Source organism: Dermacentor variabilis, chromosome 6, assembly GCF_050947875.1.
Source record: "Dermacentor variabilis isolate Ectoservices chromosome 6, ASM5094787v1, whole genome shotgun sequence".
NCBI lineage: Eukaryota > Metazoa > Arthropoda > Arachnida > Ixodida > Ixodidae > Dermacentor > Dermacentor variabilis.
Genome location: NC_134573.1, coordinates 40,501,453 through 40,523,891, shown reverse-complemented (window position 1 = coordinate 40,523,891; position 22,439 = coordinate 40,501,453). Strand labels below are relative to the sequence as shown.

General features: G+C 47.0%; 1 protein-coding gene, 1 long non-coding RNA gene and 1 other non-coding gene across 3 annotated transcripts in view; 1 reads left to right on the top strand and 2 right to left on the bottom strand.

The window, feature by feature from the left end:
- LOC142584750 (glutathione S-transferase 3, mitochondrial-like) overlaps positions 1-5,517 on the top strand; it is a 74,262-nt gene extending 68,745 nt beyond the window's left edge. Inside the window, exons 5-6 of the mRNA XM_075694978.1 lie at positions 313-385; positions 5,061-5,517. Coding sequence (XP_075551093.1) covers positions 313-385; positions 5,061-5,161 — 174 coding nt within the window. The 3' untranslated portion in view covers positions 5,162-5,517. The remainder of the gene's footprint in view (positions 1-312; positions 386-5,060) is intronic.
- Positions 5,518-7,083: 1,566 nt separating this feature from the next.
- LOC142586490 (U2 spliceosomal RNA) lies at positions 7,084-7,267 on the bottom strand. Its single transcript, XR_012829243.1, has one exon. It is a non-coding gene; the product is annotated as a U2 spliceosomal RNA (small nuclear RNA).
- A 10,139-nt stretch (positions 7,268-17,406) lies between these two features.
- Positions 17,407-18,289, bottom strand: LOC142584133 (uncharacterized). Its single transcript, XR_012828710.1, has 2 exons — positions 17,992-18,289; positions 17,407-17,548 (listed from the first exon to the last, which is right to left on the bottom strand). It is a non-coding gene; the product is annotated as an uncharacterized LOC142584133 (long non-coding RNA).
- Between the last annotated feature and the right edge of the window lie 4,150 nt (positions 18,290-22,439).

The following is a 22,439-nucleotide window of genomic DNA, read 5'->3' as shown; positions in this document are numbered from 1 at the left end:
TGTCCATGATAGTACACCTTGGTTGCGTGGTGATAGTATTTTTGTTTCTTCGGTAGGCAAACCTGAAAATAACATTTAAAGGCATTTTGTACAGTCTTGGGATGCAAGGCACTGAGGTAGAATTGGCACATTTGTTGCATGGGTGTATGTGTGACACAGGCATCAGCTAACGGACAATGCCACCTGAATGGAATGCCTGGCATATCTCGCCCAGTGAGTGATTGAGTGTTGGCTGAGTGTTTCATTGAGGTGGTCGTACTGTGCAAGAGTAGTGTGATCTGGCAAGTGATGTGGATTTTTTTTACTGTACAGAAATTCGCTGCCTGCTCTGGACTAGTGTACCTGGCTGGTAGGATTGTCTATGCCATCGGGTACTCCACAGGAGGTAAGCCAGTTGTCTGTGCCCTGGCTTTGTCTTTAGTTATGGACGCTGTCTGGTGAATTATACTGGGAAAGGAATACAGTATAACCTCGTTCTTTTTTTTTTCGAAAGAAGTGCAACAAAAAAACAACCTGACTACATGGGAAGACATGATCCGAAGTCACTAAAAAATTCAACTCTGCTGTAGTTGACGACTCCTTAATCCAAAGTGTTGCGCAAATAATTGCAGCATGAGACGCCGATGTGTGCAGATCTGGTGGGGCCCGTTTTGTACAAAACAGTGTTGTATCAACGAGGTTCTGCTATATTTCAGCCGCTTGAAAAGCCTGCCACTAGTGGTGCAAGGAGCGAGGCTAACATTGTCACCTCACTTGGAAGTTTTGGTTGGCAATTGCAGATTCCCTGTTGGCATTCTGGCTTCTTGTGCATGTTGAGTCATGTTCCCCTTACTGCTGCTTTTAATGAGAGCACAAGCCACATCGGGCACTATACATGGCATAGTAATGGCCCAGTATATAGTGCCTGTCCTTTTCCCTGTGACTGTTTTTCTCCGGCTAACCACTGTTACAAAGTTAATGCTCAGTGTTAACAGGCCTACACATATCGGAACTTTCCTGAATGGTGTCGCAAATTCTACAGCGACAGAACCATGTCTAATCAGATTGTGTGCACCATGCAAACAGATTTCGCAAAAGCTGCCCGAATCATTCGAAGAGCTGCTTGTGGCTTTCCAGCACCACGTTATTTTGCTGCGCAAGTCCAAGAACTTCCAGCTAGGGCAAATCAGCAGTGCTGACCAAACGCTGCTTTATCTGGACATGCCATTGCCCCTCACCGTGCACTAAAAGGACTCTAAACAAGTTTATGTCCGGTCCACTGGCAACAAGAAAACGCGAGTTCCCGTCATGTTGTCGTGCACGGCAGACAGACGCAAGCTTCCGCACTAGATGTCTTCAAGCACAAGACAGTGCCTAAAGGTGAAGAGCTCCCAAAAAATGTGGTCGTGATATGCCGTGGGAAAGACTGCATGAATGAGGATCTTGTGCTTCACTGGATAAAGTCTGTCTGGTGTAGGTGGGCAGGCGCACTGTTCTCGTTCCCGTCCATCCTCGTGCTGGACGAATTTCGTTGCCATTTGGCCGACTCAGTGAAGAGGCTGTTGCGTGAATCCGGCACTGAACTCGTCATTATCCTAGGTGGGATGACTGTCTCAGCTGCAGCCTTTAGATGTTTGCGTGAACAACCCGTTCGAGGACGTGGTCAAGCGGTGTTACGCAGATTATATGCGCTCAGGTGAGCCTGCAGTGATGCCAACCGGGCTGCTGAAACAGGCTTCGCCAGCCATGCTATGCAAGTGGATTGTGGATGCATGGGCCAGCAAACCAGAGGACCTTGTGCGTCGCGCATTCAAGAAGTGCGGCATCTCAAACGCGCTCGATGGCACAGAGGACGAGTACGTCTGGGAAGATATGTCCAGCACAGAACTATCCGAAGAGAGCGCAGCTCAGGAAGACAGTGATTGAAGTGCGGAGTGCAATTTAAATAAATGTTTTCCTCGAGTTTTCCCAACTCGTATTATACGTAGATAAAACTTTTTTTTTCCATTTCGCGTCCCAAAAATTTTATTGTACTATATGCAGGTTTGTATTATGTGCGGGTTTTTACGGCAAGTTGCCTCTGCAGCCAGACATAACGCACCCACACTTCTGTAAGTACTGTGCACTACACAATGTTTGTGGTGCATAGTGATATTATACGTTGCCATCTACTTTGGCTTGATGGTATGCACACCCATGCTTAATTTTCAAGCCTTGTGCTTCTCTGCTTTTGAAAGTAGTATAACCACTAGAAATATCATTTTGTGGATTTTGTTGCAGCCTTTCGTGCAGAAAAATAGGTGCGATACTATCCGAGGACTACAGTTTCCATAACTCAGAAAGACACCTGCCTACCAGTTGCCTCATGTAAAGCGATCCACGTAACGCTTCTGTGAGGCGCCATTTTCAATAAATTCAAGCTTTAAATGTACAGAAGGCAAAGGGATGGTTGTGAGCTTGTTGATGACATTATGTAGCACATAGTTTGAGAGCGAGCACAGCAATGTTGCAAGGACAATTGGTTTGAAACCTGAAGCGCATCACTGCAAGCTTCCACCAAAGTACCCGTCAACACTAGAGCTCCTTCTTTTAGTTCGCTTTTGCATCGCATTTCTTGGCTTCAAGATCTCGTAAGGAAGAACGGGAAAAATTAGGTAGAGGAATTGCTCTGGGAACTAGCACCCATATTTTCTGCGAGGAATCCATGCATCTTTGTTTTCAAGAATAATGTTTAAAAATATAGATCATCATCCTCAATGTGATGTTCGCACACTTCGAGCTTATCTTTCAGACATTGTTCCTTTCAGCGTAGCATGCATTTCCATATATAAAGCTCTCTTCTGTTGTCGCAGTGCAAAAAAAATTGTGAGCACCAGCATCCATATGAATCTGCCTGCTGGAGCAGCCATGGGCAAAGCAGGACCACATAGAAAAGTTTTCCTCTTGTGAGATGCCCAAGTGCTTCTGCGCAAAAATTTTCACCAGGTAAAACTGCCACACATCACGCAACACCAACAATGTGATGACAGTATACCGACAGACAATACACCAAAATGAATGCCGAACTGTAAGCATAAGTGAAACCAGAAGCGCCAGAAGTGATGAAAGATGCGACCACAGTGCCAATAGTTTGTGCGACCACTACTTTGTCCACCTCCCGAGTGATGCTGTGAAACTGAAATATGTATAAGAACGTTGTTTAGCTCTGCCATACGCAGCTGCCACTGGAGTAGTAAGCTATTTATTCTATGCAGCAGATGCAGCTTTGTGTAGCTTGGTGCAACTGTAAGTGCACTGCAGGGCTGGAGTGCACACTTGTGTGCTCCCGCCTGGCTGCTTAGTGGTGCGGACGGGCCTTTTCCTGCTCGGATAGTAGGCAGATCCAGATTGCTTACTTTCTAGCTTTCAGTATGAAGCTTAAAATGAAGCACATCTAGCCAGAAGTGGCCGGGAGCGAGCACATGCTGGCGTGCGTCCCTTAATTTTGGATTCTAACCCCTATTCACGTCGAGGCACGGCAAGCATAGCGTATGTGTGGTCCAGGCTCAAGTTCCTCATAGTTCGAGGCTGGTTGAGTGTTCCAGCCTACAGTTGAAACTCGATTTAACGAAGTGATGACCACGCTCGAATTATTTAGTTAAATTGGGAAGTTCGGAAAATCGAGTAAGGGATTTTCGGCCCTTCGAAATCTAAAATTGTAACGTAGCGACACCCAAAAGGTACCGCGGCATTGTATTTGCTGCTTACCCATGCCTGCGCTTGTAAAAAGTCTGCGAGGGCAGCTCAACTGCCGCCAGCCTTAGCGCCATCTGGTACGTGAGAATGCTAGCGACTGCCGAGTCTGTTCCATGCATGGGTGCAGTGTGCAGCCTCGTCAAAATTAAGCTAGGGCCATGACTAGGGTGCCTAAAGGTTTAAATGCGGTAGTGTTGGAGCGCACGCTCAAAGAAAAACCTGTCTGCGTCAAAGCTAGGAAGAAAGCTGTGCTTTCTTTACTCATTTATTTCTGAAAAAGCTTCATTAAATCGGTTTAAATGCAAGCTACATTCGTTAAATTGAGTTGGTTGTAACATTGAACCTTATGGGTACTTGCCAGGGATTGCAAATTTCTTCATCAGATTGGGGACCTTGTAAGATTGGGTTTCGTTAGATCGAGTTTTAACTGTAATTGAAATAAGAGCCGACGGCTATGACACCTCGACAAGCAGTGTGTTCAGTTTCATTCCTACGTAGACAGATGATAGTCTGCTCATGCTTGATTGATGTCAGCTTTTGGCCAATAGCAGCCATGTATGGGAATCTGCTCTATGACAAAATATGGCAGCCCCAAAAAGGATGAGAAGGCTTCTGTTGAAAAGAAGGTGTTTGAGAAAAAGGCGACTTCGCGCTCCACTTGAGAACCACGCGTGTAGTGCACAAGTGCAAAATTTGGCTGAGATGTTCACAGCAGCGTATGCTATCTGTGAAGTGTTTTTTCACCTTGTTCAAGGAGTGGTTCAGGACTCCTTTAATGCGATATTTCGAGCCTTGCTCAAATTGCACGCATTGGAGACGTTCTGGTAAACCAGTCTTTGTAGGTGTGATCTCTCTTACGAAGACAATTGCTCCATATAGACATGTGCCATGATGTTCAGAACTGTTTCTTTTCATCATTGTGACCATATTAGTGCCAGTGATTTATGTTTGCGAGTTCAGCTGTGCAAATATAACAATGTGATGACTAGGTAGGTATATGATGCCCTCCCCATGCTTTCCCTCACCTTACAGTACAGGACAGTAAGTACAGATATTATTTTCAAAATGTTTTGAAACCACTGTGCAAGTCTTGAGACCTGTTGCCAAACTCTTTTGCAGAATCTCTACAACACTTCAGCATGCTCGACACCCAGGATTGTGAGAAAAACTGCTGTTTCGATGTTTATAGTATTGCAGTGCGATAAATTCCACAGGTGGCCCAATATATGCTGAAAATGACAGTCACTGCCCACATGCACTCATCACTTCAAAATTTTTTGATGAAAGCTTGTGCACTCGTAATCTTGATAGTTTTCATTCCTGAACTCTGCACTCGTTGCTCGCAGACCCGTCCAAGCGGATGCGTGGCAGTTTCCAGTACTTCGGCATGTTTGCCTTGCTTGGACTGACCGTGCGCCAGGGACTGCTCATGCTGGGATACTTGTAAGGTGGCTGCTGCTGTCAACTGTGGCAGGGTGGCCTAAGGATCTGCCATGGAAACGCCGCAGTTGCAGTGTGCCAATACCAGAGCTGACCTCTTGCGATTCGAGGACCGGATGACATGCACCTGCTGTGCACCTTCAAGGCCATTGGGTGGCAACACTTTTTCTATGCACCAATGCGAGGAAAGAATGTGGATATTCGACAGATTGTGGGCAACGGATGTGTTGACCGGGGCAATAGCAACATTATAATGGAAACTGAAACAAAGAAAAGGGAAACGGAAGTAACTTGGAGCTAAGGAGTGCTGTGTAGATTCCCGTCCACTTTTTCAATGCAATAAATTTTTTGCTTTGTCTACAATTGTTTGAGAGCAGAAGTCAATGTCGCCAATGAGTGTCTCAAGGGCAGTCCTTAACGAGCATAGCTTCAAATGTAATTCTTTCTTGAAGGCATCGAAAGCTACTGGCAAGTCTTCTGTGCTGACCAGCCTGTGGCATTTGTGCAGAATTTCTCTCCAAACATGGGACAGCATCTGGGGCATTTTAGAAACTATCGACCTCTAAGCATAGTGAGATGAGCTGTGATTTATACAGCATACCACTTCCACTAAACGTTCTCCGGCGTGCGAATGCTGTATTTTTCCACGTATAACTAGCACCTACAATTTGAACACCCCGGAAAAAGAAATGTGAACCTTAACCTGTGGAAGTAACTTCATATAATGCCGCCCAGTCTTCATAAAAAGAGCCTTCATTCACGGATGCACTGCTCATTGACGTAATCCCTGTAAGCAGCTGTGTTTCACACTGCTTCAGTGACAGTGGCAATATTCAGCCTTTGCAGTGCAGTAAAGGACTGCTGCCAAGCGTAGGTCATCATGATCCAAGTTCTGGCTCGCTGATGCAGATTGTGCAGGTTTCCAACTACTGATGCAGCCAAAATGCAAATATGGCGAGCCAAAATGAGGATTAGAGTGGGTGACCATAAAAGGGAAAAGGAAGGTTCAATGCGGTGGGTGGTTTCTTATGAGACAATGAAACCTTTAATGGTAGATAACTTTATCTTGAGGTGTTTCTTCATGTCAGTGCAGTGTACGCTGCTGTAAATCCACTCCCCAAGGCGAAATTCACACGCATGTATTTTGCACTGTTCAACGTCCTTCCACACTTCAGGGAAATTTGCCGATGAGACAAACTCTGAGCTGCACATAGTCATATTTCTCCTTTTTTCTTTTTTTGCATGCCTCTTTTTCATCTGTGTTGCATGGTAGGTAAAGTGGCCCTTAAATGCACAGCAATAAGGTAGCATTATAGACACAGGCACACTCCACTTGTTGCTGGCCCCAGCGAGGAAAAAACGGGCTGCATCTAGAACTAGCTAGAGGGATGATGTGTTGACTTTGTGGGAGCTCAAATGCATGCAGTGTTGTTGCTTTTGATTTTGAACCTGATCTTTGAGGGTTAATATTATATATCCCTAAGATCGATTATGAGTAGACATTCGTTAATTTGACTTCGGTTAATTCCATTTCTCGGTTATTTCACTCCTGGCTGAAGGTCCCAGCTGGTGCCCATGCATTTCTATGGATCCAAGCTTTTATTTTTATCCTAAAATTGGCCTTCACCGGATAATTTGAATGTTACCAGAAAGAATCCACACGCCTGACCACATTAGTGACCACAATAGTGACCCCTTTACTGGTAGCATCTGTCTCGGCAGAGCCCAAAGCACATTGAATGCGTTGAACACAAGTCATCTCCCATCAAAAGCTTCTCGCCCTGCCCAGGAAAATATTCAAGCTCACAGTGTTGGAGTATGGCAGTTACCTGATTCTAAAGCATGCCTTCTACAGCAAAGCTCTATATGGCTAGGTACTGGAAAAAATTGCATGCGTCTATCGAGCCGCGTAGATAGAAAATTCCTCCCCATATGTAGGCCGATACCGAAGATAGTGCAATACCAGGCCGACCCGCGGCGGAGGTGAGGCTGGCTTTAAGCACTCTGCCAACTTGCAAAAATAAATTTAATCTTAGGTCTAAAGACAACCCGTATCAGAAATTAAGCTGATAAGAACAGATATACTACACTTTGACCTGCGTCGGCCAGGTCTACGCTCGCACCACTTTCTTTGTTGGCGTTCAAGTTCTTGCAGAACCTGGCGAGGTTGTTTAGCGGCTATGGTGTTCGGCTGCTGAGCACGAGGTCGCGGGATCGAGCCCCTGCCACGGCTGCCACGTTTCAGTAGAGGCTAAATGCGAAAACTCCTGTGTATTTAGATTTAGGTGCATGTGAACGAACCCCAGGTGGTCCACATTTCCGGAGTCCTCCCCCCCCCCTACGGCGTGCCTCATAATCGTAGTTTTCAATTCAATTCAATTTTATTCCATTTTTCTTGAGATATAAAAAAGGGAATGGAGGAGGCCCAAACAAAAAGTGAAACTCTGTTCACTTGGTGGGGATTCGGGCTCCCCTTACAAGGCATATAGCATGGCAGTTGATGTGGAACATCAAAAAAACACTTGTTATGCGTAATTACGATAACAAAACATCCTGTGCCCTCTTGTGTTTTATATGTATGCATATAACACTTAGTATGCATACATGCAAAAGAAAAAACACAAAACACCACATGTTACATTTCTGAAAACAAAAGAAATACATGAAACATTCATTACAGTTTAATTTCACTAGTTTCATGACACTAGTACAGTTTCATTACACTATAAAACCAAAACATAGAAAGAGAAGAAATGTACATTTTTCCACAGATGTGCACTACTCAACAGATATAAAAAATTTTCTTAGTGTTTTCTTACTGGTAGATTCAATGAATATTTCACATTCTATCAAGTAAATTAAAAGTTTTGGCAGTCTGTAACAAAGCGTCTGCTCACTCATATTAAATCGAGTGTGTAAAATAATCCAGTTTTAAGTATTACGGAAAGGGTAAGGGTGAGTGTTTTTCTTACGTTTAGCTAATGTACATAATGTCCCATCAGGAAATTTAAGGCATTGTTTGTATCTGAAGGCTAAATTGTATGCATAGAAGTTGTGAGCAGGAACTGCGCAAGACCGTGTAAATAGCGGTCCTGTGTGTGGTCTGTAGTGTTCTCCAGCTGTATGACAGATAGCGTTCTTTTCCAGTATGTGTGATCTATGTTAGTGACGTGGTGCCACAAACAAGGAGAGTAGCTCATTTGAGAGGAAGCTATTGCATGATACAGCTGTAGTTTGACACTACTAGGAAGTAAAAATTGTGATTTTGCGAAGACACTTACTGTTTTGGAAATGTGGGCAACGAGATGGTTGATATGTGTATCCCACAACAAATTTTTATGAAAGTAAACTCAGAGTTTCGACAGTGTCCACAATCTCTAGGATGGAGTTACCAGAACTAGGATGTCTGTTAGTGATAAGTTTATTTGGGGCAGTGAAAATATGATAAATTTTGTTTTGTTTACATTTATTTGTAATGAATTCAAATTGCACCACGTGCTAAGACTTAGGAGAACAATGTTTAAATCACTAGTTGTACTATGTAAATCCTGTGGACGGAATAATAGTGTCGTATCATCTGCATATAAGACATATTTAGGTGTTTTATTAATATTTGCAATGTCATTTATATAGATTAAACAAGGGACCTAAAATACTCCCTTGGGGTACCCCTGTATTTACGGGTTTACACGACGATGAGTAGCCATTGATTTCTTCATATTGAAACGTGTACTTAACTTTATCGGGCAACCACGTTTTGCCGCCTAACAAATATTATCGCACAGCGCAGGACGCGCCTGCATGTAAAAGAAGTTTCTGGAATGTTACCGATGGTTCCATCCACTGTCTTTCACCGCAACTTGTGTAATCTGATTGCATCTATGCTTGACGTGAATGGTGTAGAACTTTGTGGAAGGCACGCGGGTCCCAGCGATTGCTCTGGAACATTCGACGACTGATGTATAAAAGTTGACGCGCTTGACCCGCTCATCAGATATTCAACGATTGCCGACCGTGTTCGCCGCTATCGTTGTGCTATATGTGTAGCCTGTTTTGTGGGCACAGGTTCGCCCAATAAAAGTTAGTTTTGTCGTTCACAGTATTGCTACTGTGTTTTTCGTCACCACCACGTGACATCTGGTGGAGGTGCTTTACGTTCATGTACCGGACGCCCCCGACAAGCCGTAATCCAAGCCTGGACCGCAAAGACAACACCAACGTTGTCCAAGAACACCGAGCAAGCCGCCGGCTACAGCAGCTGCCCCCAGAACACGGTCTTCTACCAGATACTACCAAGAAAACAGTCCAAGAAGATCGTCCAGAAACGACCAAGAAGACATCCCCAATGGCAGCCGCAGCGGCCCCAATAATTCTTCAGCCCCCCCCCCCCCCCCCCCAGCCCAGGGAACCACCGACATTTCGCGGTTCCACATTTGAGGACCCGGAAAGCTGGCTGGAAACGTATGAGAGGCTGGCTACGTTTAACAGCTGGGAAAGCGACGACAAGCTGCGACATGTCTATTTTGCATTGGAAGACGCCGCCAGGACGTGGTTCGAGAACCGAGAAGCCACCTTAACGACCTGGGACCTGTTCCGAAGCGCCTTCCTGCATACATTCGCAAGCGTCGTACGCCGAGAACGAGCCCAAGCGCTATTAGAAACCCTGGGTGCAGCTACCTAATGAGACAACCACGATCTTCACGGAGGAAATGAGCTGTGTATTCCGCCGCGCCGACCCTGAAATGCCCCAGGAGAAGAAAGTTCGCCTACTCATGCGTGGTGTGAAGGAGGAACTTTTTGCCAGAATGGTACGAAGCCCACCGAAGACCGTCGACGAGTTTCTTTGTGAGGCCACCAGCATCGAGAAGACACTCGAGTTGCGAAACCGGCAATTCGACCGCCGCACCAACTCTACAAACTATGCCGGAGTTCAATCACTGGCCTCCGACGACCTGCGCGAGGCTATCAGGGCAGTCGTACGAAAGGAGCTTCAGAAGATCTTCCCGTCGTCGCAGCCTCAAGTGGCCTCGATCGCTGACATCGTCAAAGATGAGGTTCAGCAGTCGCTTGGAGTTCCGGAGGTGCAACCTCAATTACCGCAACCTCAGCCAGAAGCGATGACCTACGCCGCCGTCGCACGCCGTCAAGGTCATCCTCCGCGACCGCGCCAGGGCCCTCTAACGCCACAATTTCGTCGACCACCGCCGCCGTCGCCGCCAGCACGCCCACCTGTCGCCCAGCGCAGCTACCCGAGGAAGACGGACGTTTGGCGCGCTCCTGACCACCGCCTGCTCTGCTACCACTGCGGAGAAGCAGGTCACGTCTACCGACGATGTCCATACCGAGAGATGGGACTGCGAGGTTTCGCCGTCAACGCTCCCCGCCCGCAGCAAGGTGAACGCCCTCGCGATATCGCTGACTAGCTCACCACTACTCAATGGAGCTCTCAACGATTGTCGCGTTCGCCATCACCAGGCCGCTACCTGTCACCGCAGCGCGGACCATACACTGGCCCAGCCCGGGGCAGGTCAGCGAGCCCATATCCGGAAAACTAAAGGCAGCAACCGATGGAGGTGTGGTTGCTGTTCGTCGAACTGACGAAGATCCTCCGCCGCCGCCGAAGACGCCGAAGAAACTACCTCGACGACATAACGACACGCCGCCGTCCCGACGAAGTCTGGAAGCAAAGAAGGCGACGACGAAAGACGACCTGACGATGTCGCATACCAGCCACAGGTCAACGCGACGCAGTCGTGATCCGTCGCCAAGACCGAACTGTAATGCAAGACAAAGAACCACCGACCTCGACGTGCTCGTCGACGGCCAAGCAGTCACTGCCTTAGTCGACACAGGGGCTGATTACTCCGTCATGAGTGGACACATCGCCGCCCAGTTGAAGAAAGTCAAGACTACGTGGGAAGGCCCTCAAATTCGGACCGCTGGACGACACCTCATAACGCCGACTGGAATTTGCACGGCAAGAATTACCATTCATGACCGGACTTACCCTGTCACCTTCGTTATCCTCCAACAGTGTTCACAAGACGTCATTCTCGGCATGGACTTCCTCAACACGGCGCAGTCATCGACCTGAAGTCGAAGTCAATAATGCTGTCGGAAGATCATGCGATACCGCCGGAGAGCCTTCCTAGTCACTGTGCCTTGAGTGTGCTCGAAGATCAAGTGAGCATCCCGCCTCGCTCGAGCATTGTTATTTCGGTTGGAACCGAAACACCCGCTGACGCAGAAGGCGTCATCGAAGGCGACTAATGTCTACTGCTAGACCGTTAAATTTGCGTCGCAAGAGGGATCGCTCTACTTCATGGAGGGAAAACTGAGGTGTTGCTGACAAACTTCAGCCAGGAGTTCAAGCACATCAACAAGGGCACGACGATCGCATACATCGAGGAAATTCTGGAAACCAGCAATGCGTTTGTCCTCTCGGATCCCGCCGCATCTACCCCGACGACCATGGTTCCCGAACCAGACTATGACGTTAATCCAAGTCCCCCCGTGATTAAGCAACAGCAGCTCAGAAGTCTGCTCCGACGATACAAAGGCTGCTTTTCGACGTCATCGAGGATTCGACAAACACCAGTCGCCAAGCATCGTATAATCACCGAGGATTGCGCTCGACCACTCCGCCAGAGCCCTTACCGAGTTTCGCCGCGAGAACGTGAAGCTATAAGAGAACAAGTCGATGAAATGCTGCGCAACGACATCATCCAGCCGTCGAAAAGCCCGTGGGCATTCCCTGTTGTCCTGGTGAAGAAAAAGGACGGAACCCTACGTTTCTGCGTCGATTATCGTCGTCTGAACAAGGTCACGAAGAAGGACGTATACCCCCTCCCACGGATAGACGCATTGGGTCGGCTCTGCAACGCTAAATACTTCTCGTCGATGTACCTCGAGCCTGGCTATTGGGAAATAGAAGTCGACGAAAGAGATCGCGAAAAGACGGCCTTCATCACCCCAGACGGCCTCTACGAGTTCAAGGTTATGCCATTCGGACTGTGCTAGGCGCCTGCAACGTTCCAGCGCATGATGGACATGGTTTTAGCAGGATTGAAGTGGCAGACCTGTCTCGTTTACTTGGATGACGTCGTCTTCGCCGGAAATTTCGATGATCACCTGAGGCGGCTTGCGACAGTACTAGAGGCAATCAAGTCATCAGGGCTCACTCTGAAGCCCGAAAAGTGCCGCTTCGCTTACGATGAGCTTCTGTTCCTAGGCAACGTAATCAGCAAATCTGGTGTCCGCCAAGACCCGCAAAAGACAGCTGCCATCGCACAGTTTCCGCAACCCATCGACAAGAAGGCAGTGCGTAGATTCCTTGGCATGCGTGCCTACTACAGGCGCTTTGTCAATGACATTTCCCGCATCGTTGAGCCGTTGACACGTATAACTAAATGTGATGTTGAGTTCAAGTGGGAAACGTTGTAGTCCGATGCATTTGAAGAACTCAAACGACGCATGCAGTCACCGCCGGTACTTGCACACTTCGACGAGTACGCCGATACAGAAATCCATACTGACGCCAGTAGCCTAGGCCTCGGTGCCGTTCTATTCCAGAGGAGAAACGAAGTCGAACAGGTGATAGCTTATGCTAGCCGGTCGCTGTCAAAAGCGGAACTATTCTACGACCGAAAACTATTCTACGACCGAAAAGGAATGCCTAGCCATCGTTTGGGCTACAGCTAAATTTCGCCCTAATCTATATGAAAGGCCATTCAAAGTCGTCAGCGACCATCACGTGTTGTGTTGGCTTGCGAATATAAAGGATCCTTCAGGACGACTGGCGCGGTGGAGCCTCAGACTACAAGAATACGACATCACTGTAACCTACAAGTCTGGACGAAAACACTCCGATGCCGATTGCCTATCACGCGCCCCCTGTGACCCGCCGCCGCAAGATGATGAGAACGACGACGCATTCCTTGGAATGATAAGTGCAGAAGACTTCGCTGAACAGCAACGGGCAGACCCGGAGCTAAAAAGCCTCGTCGAATATTTGGAAGGGCACACCGACGTTGTCCTCAGGGCATTTAAGCGCGGATTATCTTCCTTCACGCTTGAAAACAATCTACTTGTGAAGAACTTCTCACCAGTCCGCGCCAACTACCTTCTTGTTGTTCCGTCATCGCTGCGTCCAGAAGTACTGCGCGCCCTACATGACGATCTGACCGCCGGGCACCTCGGCTTCTCCCGGACGCTATCGAGGATACAAGAAAGGTATTACTGGCCGCGCGTAACAGCCGACGTCGCCCGGTATGTCGAGACATGCCGAGACTGTCAGCGACGCAAGACACCATCGACAAGGCCAGCAGGACTATTACAGCGGATCATGCCTCCTTACCGACCTTTTCAGCAGATCGGGATGGACTTGTTGGGACCGTTTCCGACATAACTTCCGGAAATAAGTGGATCGTCGTGGCGACGGACTATCTCACCCGCTTCGCTGAAACTAAAGCTCTACTGAAAGCAGCGCAGCCGAAGTGGCGAAATTTTTCGTCGAGAACATCCTGCTGTGATATGGTGCTCCAGAAGTCATCACCGACAGAGGAACGGCTTTTACAGCAGAGCTCATGCACGCCATTCTGCAATACAGCCAGACAAGTCACAGGAGGACAACTGCCTACTACCCTCAGACGAATGGTCTCACGGAGCGCCTGAACAAGACCCTCGCCGACATGCTTGCAATATACGTCGACGTCGAGCACAAGACGTGGGATGCGGTCCTGCCATACGTAACATTCGCTTATAACACGGCGGGGCAAGAAACAACAGATCACGCCATTCAAGCTGGTTTACAGCAGGAACCCGACGATGACGCTCGACGCCATGCTGCCGCACGTCAATGACGAGGAAAATCTCGACGTAGCTACCTATCTCCAGCGCGCCGAAGAAGCCCGACAGCTCGCCTGCCTGCGGATCAAGAACCAGCAGAAGACCGATAGCCGACACTACAACCTCCGACAACGCTTCGTCGAGTACCAGCCCGGCGACCGTGTTTGGGTATGGACCCAGATACGCCGACGAGGACTCAGTGAGAAACTACTCCAACGCTATTTCGGATCCTACAAGGTCATCCGACGTATTGGCGCTCTGGACTATGAGGTCGTGCCAGACGGAATTTCGCATTCATAGCGGCGCCGCGCACGATCTGAAGTTGTCCACGTGGTGCGCCTTAAGCCCTTTTACGGACGCTGACGAACTTCCTTACTTTTGTTTTCTTTGCTACGAGTGCTTTTCTTCATTACTTTCGTTTGTTTGCAGCATTGGGTCGATGCTTTTTAAGAGGGGGGTAATGACACATGTACTTAACTTTATCGGGCGATTACGTTTCGCCGCCTAACAAATGTTATCGCATAGCGCAGGACGCGCCTGCATGTAAAAGAAGTTTCTGGAATGTTATCGATGGTTCCGTCCACTGTCTTTCACTACAGCTTGTGTAATCTGATTGCATCTATGCGTGACGCGAATGGTGTAGAAGTTTGTGGAAGGCACACGGGTCCCAGCGATTGCTCTGGAACATTCGACGACTGATGTATAAAAGCCGACTCATTTGAACCACTCATCAGATTTTCAACGATCGCCGACCGTGTTCGCCGCTATCGTTGTGCTATATGTGTAGCCTGTTTTGTGGGCACAGGTTCGCCCAATAAAAGTTAGTTTTTTCGTTCACAGTATTGCTACTGTGTTCTTCAACGTCACCACCACGTGACAATATTTCATGCGATTCCGGAGATATGCTGTGAGATCTAATGGTAAACCGCGACACAACTGTAATTTTATTAGTAGTGTTTGATGAGTCAGTCGATCGAACGCCTTCGAGAAGCCTATGTAAATGCCCATGACTGATTGCTTTTCCTCGAATGCTCTGAGAATAGTCTTTCTGAGTTAAATGTGCAAGTTCGGTTAAACGGCTACTGCGAAAGGCAAACTGGGCATCATTAAGTATATTGAATTTATCAGTGAACTTCGTTAACCTTGTCAAATTTTTTACGCCTTTACAAAAGAATGGGTAGTATGGAAATTGGTCAGTAATTTGAAAAGTTATTTGTGTCACCTCCTTTAAATATCACAACCACCTTTGATATCTGCATTTTCTTAGGAAAGACACCTGTACGGAGCGCTAAGTTGTAAATATTGCAAAGATGTGGTAAAATAATGTCTTATTACATGTTTAACTGTTCTTATCTGTATTCCATCTATGTTACAAGCTGCACTATTTTTAAAGGAATTAAGTATACCGACGATTTCATTATAATCTGTAGGACTGAGATATATACTGCTATCGTTTTTATTTTGTTTGCTGCCTCTGGGTAATGCGTACTGACTACTAAACTCGTATAAAAAAATAATTAAATGACTCAATTAGTTCTGAACCCTTGATGGGTGCATTGTTTAGCATCAATTCTTTAATAGTTCCTGCGGAATGTGAGCGACTCAGCAATTAGTTCAACTTTTTCCACATAACATCAGGCTTGGTCATTCCGTACTGCTGAAAAGCACCACAAAAATATGCGTATTTTGTTTTTCACAGGTAGGCGTTGCTTTTATTCCGATGCTGTTTAAATATAGCCCAATCATCTGAGCTGCGTGAAGTTAAAAACCTTTGGAAGAGTTTATTTTTTTTTTCTTATCTTTTGCGCTCTCTAGTGATCCACGGCTTACGCGAATTACATGCGTTCTTTATCTCTTTCAGTGGAAACGATTCGGCATAAGCTTCTGCAAACTTGCGAATAAAAATGTTATACGCCTCATCTGATGTCCTTGCTCGAGTTACGGCATCCCAATTTATCAAACATAATTTTTTGCGAAAATTGTCTAAACTGTGTTGATTAATGTTCTGTACTGTTCTAATGGATGAGCAATAACTAACACCGCATTTGCGAGGCCTAACGAATAAAAATATTGGAAGGTGATCACTGATATGGGAAGAAATAGCTCTGGATATAACTGTGTCTATTGGCTGGTTGGTTATAAAAAGGTCAATCAAGGTATTTGTCGATTCTGTGGTGCGTGTGGCATCGTAAGTAACCTTAGTTTAACAGTTGGCACGTAAAACCCCATAATTTAAATTTTAAGCCCTTGCATATCTCCTTTCCTTCCGCTTTCTCGTGGGGGTGGTCCCGCAAGCATGCTGCCTGCCAAGACCGCAAGGCGGAAAAAAATGTGAACCATTCCGATCCCGCAAACTTGGAACGATTATGCCGGAGCAACAGCCAGGTTTCAGAGGGATTTTGTGGGGAACCAATTTTGTGTGGCCTGTGTGGTTTGTGACCACTTGTTTTTGGGTGACCTCACAACCATTGCTTCACTGCGAGACGTGGACCAATGCACGACTGCCTTGGCTACGGTGAAGCAGTATGTGCCCTTTGAGTGCGGTACGGTGTGCGTGTGTTCTACGTTCCAGGGGATTCATTGGTAAAAGGTGTCATGCCGCGGTTTGCAACAATACATGGGTATGTATACCCCCCCCCCCCCCCCCCCCCCGATGCCTTATAATCTTCGGAGGCTCAACACCCTGGAGGAGCTTACGCCTCACCTTCCACATATGCACATACGGCGTTTGGTGCACGGCGATTGACAGTCCGCCCACGCGCGCACAGCTTTGCTGGTCACCCACCTTCACATGTCCCTACCGGCCGATGGTTGGACACATCCTGGATTCCCATCGGCTTCCATTGTAATTGGCCAGTGCCCTGGCTGTGTGATCGAAAAGGACATGGCCTCCATTTTAAATATGGGAAAGATGGCGGAATAAGCGGCGAATGTGTTTTTTTATACGAATGCGTTTCCCTTAGTAGTTAGCCCTTACCAAAGAATTCAAGGAAACAGGCTTGGCCGATATCTGCGGTATGTTGCGCATATATTACCATGGAGGCCAAGCACTTTTCTGTAACATAGACATGGGCGCAGGCCAATGTCCTGAGAATCTGCTTGGCCACCAAGCACAATCTGCGCTGTTGTAGTTTCCATGAGAATTTGTTGAGCAAAAACACATAGAAATGTACCCTAGCAAAAATTCTAATACAAAAACTAATAGCCTATGAGGCTGACACTAATACATTCTATTATGTCTATTAGTGTATTAGCCTAATAGATATATTGGTGTATTGGCCTATTAGTCTGATAGGTCTATTGGTGTATTACTCTAATAGGTATATCGGCGTATTAGTCTAATAGGTCTATTGGTGTGAAAGAAAAGGTTTCAATGCGCCTGTTACAGAATGAAAAACAGGCATAATTGCTAGAAGCATTTATTGGCACACAAATATTTTTACAGATTTCTCTTTCGAGATCTTCGTCAGGTCAGTAATCTTGATTGCCAGAGCTTTTACTCCACCACTTCGACCAGAGAATGTCCTTCTGGAGTGGTAAAAAAAACCTGGGCAGAAACATACACACATATCGAAACATTTAAAAGCAGGGGTGCTAGTTCTACCACTAAATGTTTAAGCAGGCAATATTTGCTTCTAAATTGGAATAATATGGCCCCGTAATTTCCAAACTAATTTTAGGACAAAGTGTGATATGCTTAGTTTTGACATGTTTATCATAAAGAAAAATGACGCCATCTGATATGACAGAACAATTAGACAGCACATAGAATGCACCTAATATGTTCTGTGAGTTACATCGAAACTGTAGGCAGATAAGGAACAACTTTAGACAGAAATCTTGCACACCATTGTCGGAAACATGCATGTCACTGCTGCTATGCGCACAACAATCGGCCCAATGACACAGTACTGAAATGCATCCACCATTGGGATATAAAGAAACAACGTTATGCTATACTATAGAAGCATAAATAAGTACAATAGTTACCTCCAAATGGAAAGGAATCGGCGCCGGCGAAAACACATCAAATCGATGCACGCTGATAGATCCACGAAGCACAGGGGTAAAAAACAGTTGCCTTCCGTTGTTTTGAAGTCACACAACACCCATATCCAAACATAATGCTGCAGGAATAAGATTGCGCAGACGCCAGCACCTCGGGTTCCTTAAAAACACATCGTTCATTCACTAAAAATCGCGCACACATCGCCTTGACATGCCTACAGTACACCATGTACAGCGTCGTCCACGGCTCACCGTGGCCGCGCTCCGCGGGGCGCCAGTGCGTCCGGCGCGGCGGCGCATCGAAGTGAAATGGCGCAGGCGCACACGGACCCAGGGGAGGTGCTTCGCGTCGTCTGCTACAGCGCTGGAGCGCGCGACCTCTTGCTTTGCTGTAAAGTACACTTCGCTACACCCAGGTGACTGAGTGCCCCAGGCGGCATTGCGAGAAGCCGCACTTCCCTAACTGGAGCATCTTCCAGCTGGTTCCGTCTACAGCTTGTGAACAGCCTGCTTAATCAATATACATAAACAGAAACAAGCTTCTCACCACATAAATCACTTAGCATGTTTTTTATAAGTGATGAGGGTAAAAATACAATCATTTTTTTCGCGGTCTTTATTAGGCTGGGGCCTTTTATTTTACTCTCACAACAGTTGGTGTAGTGCGTACCAAGAAACCTATTAGGCACCCTCTTGGTTGGAGTCATCATGTGATGAGCCTAGCGCGCCGTTTCGCGCATGTCTTGATGCTAGAACAAATGTGCTTAATTGACTTAAGAAAACGACCTAAACCCGCTATAAATTTTGCAGAAAGTTAAGAGAGCGATTGTTCAATCACGCATCATCATGTTTGCCATCGATTTTACCATTAAGGAGGGCAGTACTATTACTTCGACAGCAACTAAGAAGTGGTGTCCGCTGATTCGCACTCTCTTATTGACGCGTTAATGTCGCTGGTAGGAGAGCAATGAGCGCTTTACGCGATGTAGCAAAGTGCTCTCCACGGTATAGCAACTGATTTGGCGGCAATTTCATTTACTCCCCCTTTTCATCTTCCTACATCCTATAAGAGAACTAAATTTATTTTTGTTGCCACAGTTTGAGTAAAATCACCGAAGCGGTGCTGGTCTTCTGACGGCTACCTGACGCTAGAAGTCGCATTCTCATTTAGAGGAATCGTCGGTCAATTATTTGATTACGTTGATTAGGTGAAGTAAAACATGTTGTGCCGACGTTATTTTTTTGTTTTTTTTTCTCCTTGGAGTCAATGCACGCCGCATGCGAATGCTGTTTCCGTCGGTTTTGAATAGGTAATTGGAGTGGAAAATCTATAATCTACACGTCTGTTTTCTAGCTTAAATTACGTCTTGCCGGGTAATTGGGTCGTTATTCGCTTCTATTTCATTTCAGTACTTCCTCGGAATGGGCCATATGCATATTCTCACTAGCTTATAATAATTTGTTAATTGTGCGGTATATGTCCCGAAGCGCCATATGGCATCTGAGTTTAGCCATAGAGGAGGGCATCGGATAAATTTGGAGATTAGGAGGAATTTATTCCTTCTTTTTTTTTAGGGGGTAGACGGGGGTGGGTTGGGCTGAGTGGGTGAAACCCAAATATGAATACGGCACAGGAACCCTTGCCGCGAATACGCGACGCTGCTGCCGTCGTGGGGAAGTGACCGGTCCGTGTGTTGGGCGATCGCGGCCAAGATATTTAAACCGGCGGTCATGATGCCGGCCCGGTGTCGTCTGCCCACCGCATGCCGGCGGTCTGCAAACGGGCTCGCCATTTGTAAAAGCTAAGCCCGGCCCAAGCCAGGTTGCTGTGGTCGAGCCAGTCTACTTTTTAACTGACCATGGGCGTCAGCCCGATCAACCGCCGAGACCCCCCCCCCCTTTTTTTTTTGTTTGCTTAGGTCATGCTACCCTATCTTAGCTTAATATGATGATCCCGTGCAGCCAACGACTACTCAACTGAGTGACTAGCCGCTCCGGAGTTAAAGATTCCGGGATGACTTGCCAAATCGAGAGACACCATAGGTGTTTCCATTAAACGCATTTCCGTCGACTTGCATGATGAATTGCATGTTGTTCGGTTGCTGGTTGCCATGGCACTTCGGCGATAAAAACGCTGTAAAAGTGCAGGATAATTTCATTTCCCCGGTGCACTTTGGAAACTAGCCATTTCGCGGGTACTGGAAAAAGAAAGACGGCGCATCGTAGATCTATGCCTACAAAACTATGCTCAACGCGTTATATCGGAGATGACAAAAAGGCCACTGAGAACTGTAAATAGAATCGTCCAGGCTTACAAGAAGCATGGAGCAATTGCGGATGCTCCCCGTAAAGCCCGGCAAAGAGTGACCATTGTTGCGGCGGCTGCTGAAAACCCGACCTCCACCGAGAAATTAAGAACAGCCTCAGGCTGGGTGACTTCCCTGACACGACTATCAAGCGTCTCCTCTACGCCCCAGCCTAATAAAGAGCGCGAAAGAAATGACTGTATTTTTACCCTCATCAGTGATAAAAAACATGCTAAGTGATTTATGTGGTGAGAAGCTTGTTTCTGTTTATGTATATTGATTAAGCAGGCTGTTCACAAGCTGTAGACGGAACCAGCTGGAAAATGCTCCAGTTACTGAAGTGCGGCTTCCCGCAATGCCACCTCGGGCACTCAGTCACCTGGGTGTAGCGAAGTGTACAGCAAAGCAAGAGGCGACGCGCTCCAGCGCTGTAGCAGACGACGCGAAGCACCTCCCCTGGGTCCGTGTGCGCCTGCGCCGCTTCACTTCGATGCGCCGCTGCGCCGGACGCACTTGCGCCCCGCTGAGCGCGGCCACGGTGAGCCGTGTTCACCCAGTGGACGAGGACGAGCACATCGAAATTGGATTTCACCGCTCTTTCTGCGCACGCGCGAGGAGCAGTAGTTGCGAGAGAGAAATGTGGGGACTTTTGGTGCTCAAAATTTCTCTTCGCCTAGGTACTACGGGGAAGAAAGCTGTTAGCTCCGTTTGTCCCTAGCCGAGCTTGCAGCACAGAATCGACAGGATGCGTGGGCGGCAAGACCAGGAAGCCGCGTCCGAGGTGAGTTTGTTGCTATTTTGTTGCAACGGCAGCATATTAAATTTTGTAGTCGCAGGGGATACGTTTGGAAGTGAGGTGTCTTCTCGAATGACTTTAGTGGCAAAGTATTACGTCGTGCCGATGCATTGTTCATTAGTGTCGTTGATCAAGGTCAGCATACCACGCACTTCAGGGGAATCGCGGGAACGGAAACAGTTTATGAATTAACTGCCGTGCCGATGCATTAGTTCTTAATGTAACTGAGCATACAACACACTTGGAGATTCGTGGGAATGGAAATTTTGTACTCTGTATGTGTATGTGTGTACTTGCGTCGCCATGCGATCGAGCCGTAGATCGTTGTGAGAGCTGTACAGCCACACTGGCAAAACACTACGCCCTGCGGATGAATACGGAAGAAATGTATGCTAAAGAAAAATGGTCGTCATGCAACTTCATAGCAGTAGACCTTTGTGAAAGCTGTACAGTAACACTGATATTGGCTAGTACATAATCCCGGCTGTTACAATGTTAGCTCATATAAGGGGCGCTCTATGTGGACGAAACAAGGGCTCAGATCGCTACAACCGCATGCGAAATACTCTGAATGCCTGCCAGTACACTTGTTCGGCGTCTCCGTGCTTGTACTGCGGCAGGAGACGTGACGGCAAGTGGGCGCGTATATCACAGTGGCCGCTTTCCACTCTTGGTATACTTTGCCGCAATACAATGCGCATGCTTCATTGCGCGACACTGGTGCCCTGCAGCGAAGCTGGCTTTAGGCAAACGGCATTATGCAACGCTCGAGCCATCTTGTCCGTCACTGCGGATAGAAAACGCATACACGTTCAACCTATTTGAGCTGCATCATTTTGTCGATGTTTACCCCTCTATACTAAATGAAGAGGATAACGTACGCCAGCGTGGGTGATTTAAAAGATTAATAAAAAGCCCGGTAACATATGTGCTGTCAGTGAAAAAACACTATTAATGCAGGTCTCCACGCTCCTGTAAAGAAAAAAAAAGATGCAATTCAGTGGTGACCCTCTGGAGGTGGATCCGTACCTATGTAAGCACAGCCGGCTCATTAGTCACAAAGTAGGAGCTGAAGAGAACTTTTTAATGCTCATTAGACTACATTGACAGCGATTATTTGTGGTCAGCCAGTGACAAATGCATTGCACCAAACAGTGAGACTTCGTCTTAATCCGCAATGCTTACGTGGCGAACAGGAGAGCAAAAGGTGAAAACAATGTTTTCATACAAGGCAAGTCATCCATGTAGTGGAATTGCATTTATCGTTGGTGTAGTGTTGATGCACTTTCTGAAGTCCAACCTTTAATGCAGCTTAGTTTCCGTTGGTG